General features: G+C 40.8%; 1 protein-coding gene across 1 annotated transcript in view; it reads right to left on the minus strand.

Moving 5' to 3' along the window:
• The window catches only part of glg1a (golgi glycoprotein 1a), a 37,310-nt gene that overhangs the window by 18,212 nt on the left and 16,887 nt on the right, over positions 1-2,211 (minus strand). The window contains exons 5-7 of the mRNA XM_008296887.1: positions 1,266-1,469; positions 269-340; positions 1-173 (exon numbers count right to left, since the gene is read on the minus strand). Coding sequence (XP_008295109.1) covers positions 1-173; positions 269-340; positions 1,266-1,469 — 449 coding nt within the window. The remainder of the gene's footprint in view (positions 174-268; positions 341-1,265; positions 1,470-2,211) is intronic.

The following is a 2,211-nucleotide window of genomic DNA, read 5'->3' on the forward strand; positions in this document are numbered from 1 at the left end:
GCCTCCAGGCACAGCAGCAGATACGACAGTCGGGCCTCGCGGGCTCGAGGCAGGTTGGTGTCGAGGCTGCAGCGCTGCTTCCTCAGGTCCAGCTTGCAGGCTTTAGCCAGAGAGTAACTGACTCTATAGTCCTGAGAGATGAGCTTCTGACGGGTGGTCAGAGCGTCACGGCACTTCGGAGGAGAGAAAGAAGGAGCGTTAGCGACAAAGTTAGTGAGTAAGAATCCTCCGGCCCTCCTAAACACGCCTGATGGGCTGCAGTTTGTACCTTTTCAGACATGGCCTCTTCAAACTTGTGATTGAAAAGACACTTGTAGACTTTTCCTTCTCCTGCCTGAGTCTGTGGAAAAGAAGAAAAGAGGCAGATGTGGGTTAAAGATGTATGTTGCATGTTTGTTTCCCTTTTTGTTGTTTGTTTCATAAAGAATTCACACTAATCGTGACGACTGTGAAATTATCTGCCTGCAGGTTTCTTCAGGAGATTAAGTCAAGCTTACAGCAGGAGTTTGATGATTTATCTGTCAGCTCTTTATTTAGACTGTTTTAACAGCTTGCTAACTATCCATCCATTATCTATACACCGCTTAATCCTCACGAGGGTCGCGGGGGGGCTGGAGCCTAGCTTGCTAACTAGTTAAATAAAATGAAAAATACTTTATTATTAACTTAATTAATATTATTTATTAACAGCTTGACTCAGAAACTGTGTATTTTGAGCAATTGCAGGAAAATAAATTAATTGTTATTGTAATTATTGTAAATTCAAAATGAATATAAAAAAGAGCATCACACTAATCTGTAATCCTATTTCAGCACTTATTTTCCTCCAAAACACAAATGTGTGGATTTATTTTCTAAATTAAATCCTACTTTTTGTTATCTTTTAAAGAAAGCTACAGAATTAGAAGCGCTCCTGCTTAGACTCACAGTAACAAAGACACTAAAGGAAACATATTTTTTGCTGCATTTAAAAACAAGCCAAGATTTGGTTCCTGTTCCAATATCTCAAAAATCTTGAGAACATCTGTTCACGAAATTTAGCTGAGAGTTGACTAATCAGCAGAGCAGCAGATGAGTTGGTGCCAAGATAGAAGTTTTTTTTGCAAGAATTTCTCAAACTGCTGCCAAGTTCAATGAAAACTCTGTCACTTTATAATAATGACAGAGGATTGTTGAGTATGCAGGCGCTTCTAACTTCATTCCATTTCATTCCATTCAAAGTGCACTAACTGTTGTTTGTGTCTGTATGAAGCAAGTCTGCTTACGTTCTGGCAGAATCTCTCGCGGTCTTCTCTGCAGGAGAAGTAAAGATGTCTGTCGAGGTGGAAGTCATCCGACGACAGCTCGGCCACACGCAGGATCGCTTTCTGGCACTCCTCTTTGATCGGACGGGCACGATCCTGCTGCTCCACCTCCTCCACCAACGCCTTCTCCAGACAGGCGATCACTTCTCCCTGCGAGTGGATGTCCTGGGACGAAATGAAAAAGCAGGAGGCTTCAGGGATTCTGCTGCAGAGGGAACGCCGCCATTCAGACTGATCGAGTCTGCTGAAGGCTGATCGTTAAATGACAGAACAAGATGACAAATGGCTCGACCAAAATCCTGAGATGTTTAAACTACTAAACAGATTTTTTTCTGTGCAAATAAGACATCAAGTTGAGGGGGAAAAAAGCACTAACAGGAAAACCTCAGAAATCATCTCAAAGCTGCACAGTGGAGGACAAAAACCCAAACAGCTGACAGAATAATCAACAATGACAACATTCATTAGTCATCAGGTTTGATGTATGTGCTCTGACTCCGGCTACAGAGGACTGATGAATTTACTCAACAACTCAGTTAAGAGAGAAAAACACGTTTCATCCATATATTCAATATTATATATATCAATATTTAAAACCCTGTAAACCCCAAAACCTGCCAGCGGGTTTGAACAGCATGTTATCGTCTTTTTAAAAAAAAAAAGACACGATTCATCAGACACACAAACTGTGAAAACTGTCGTTGGATTTTCAACTTTCCAACTAATCCTGTGTGACCGACAGTCTGATCTGTAGATTCTCAGTCATTCAGGAGCTTTAGCTTAAAAAAAAAAAACAACAAAACAACAACTTCTCTTTCAGGTTTTTAAAGTCGTTTCACTTCTTATCTAAGAGGCTTCTGCAGTTCTGAAAAACAACCAAAACTGAACCAAATCTATCATCAAAATC

Source organism: Stegastes partitus, unplaced genomic scaffold (assembly GCF_000690725.1).
Source record: "Stegastes partitus isolate 25-593 unplaced genomic scaffold, Stegastes_partitus-1.0.2 Scaffold1161, whole genome shotgun sequence".
Lineage (NCBI taxonomy): Eukaryota > Metazoa > Chordata > Actinopteri > Pomacentridae > Stegastes > Stegastes partitus.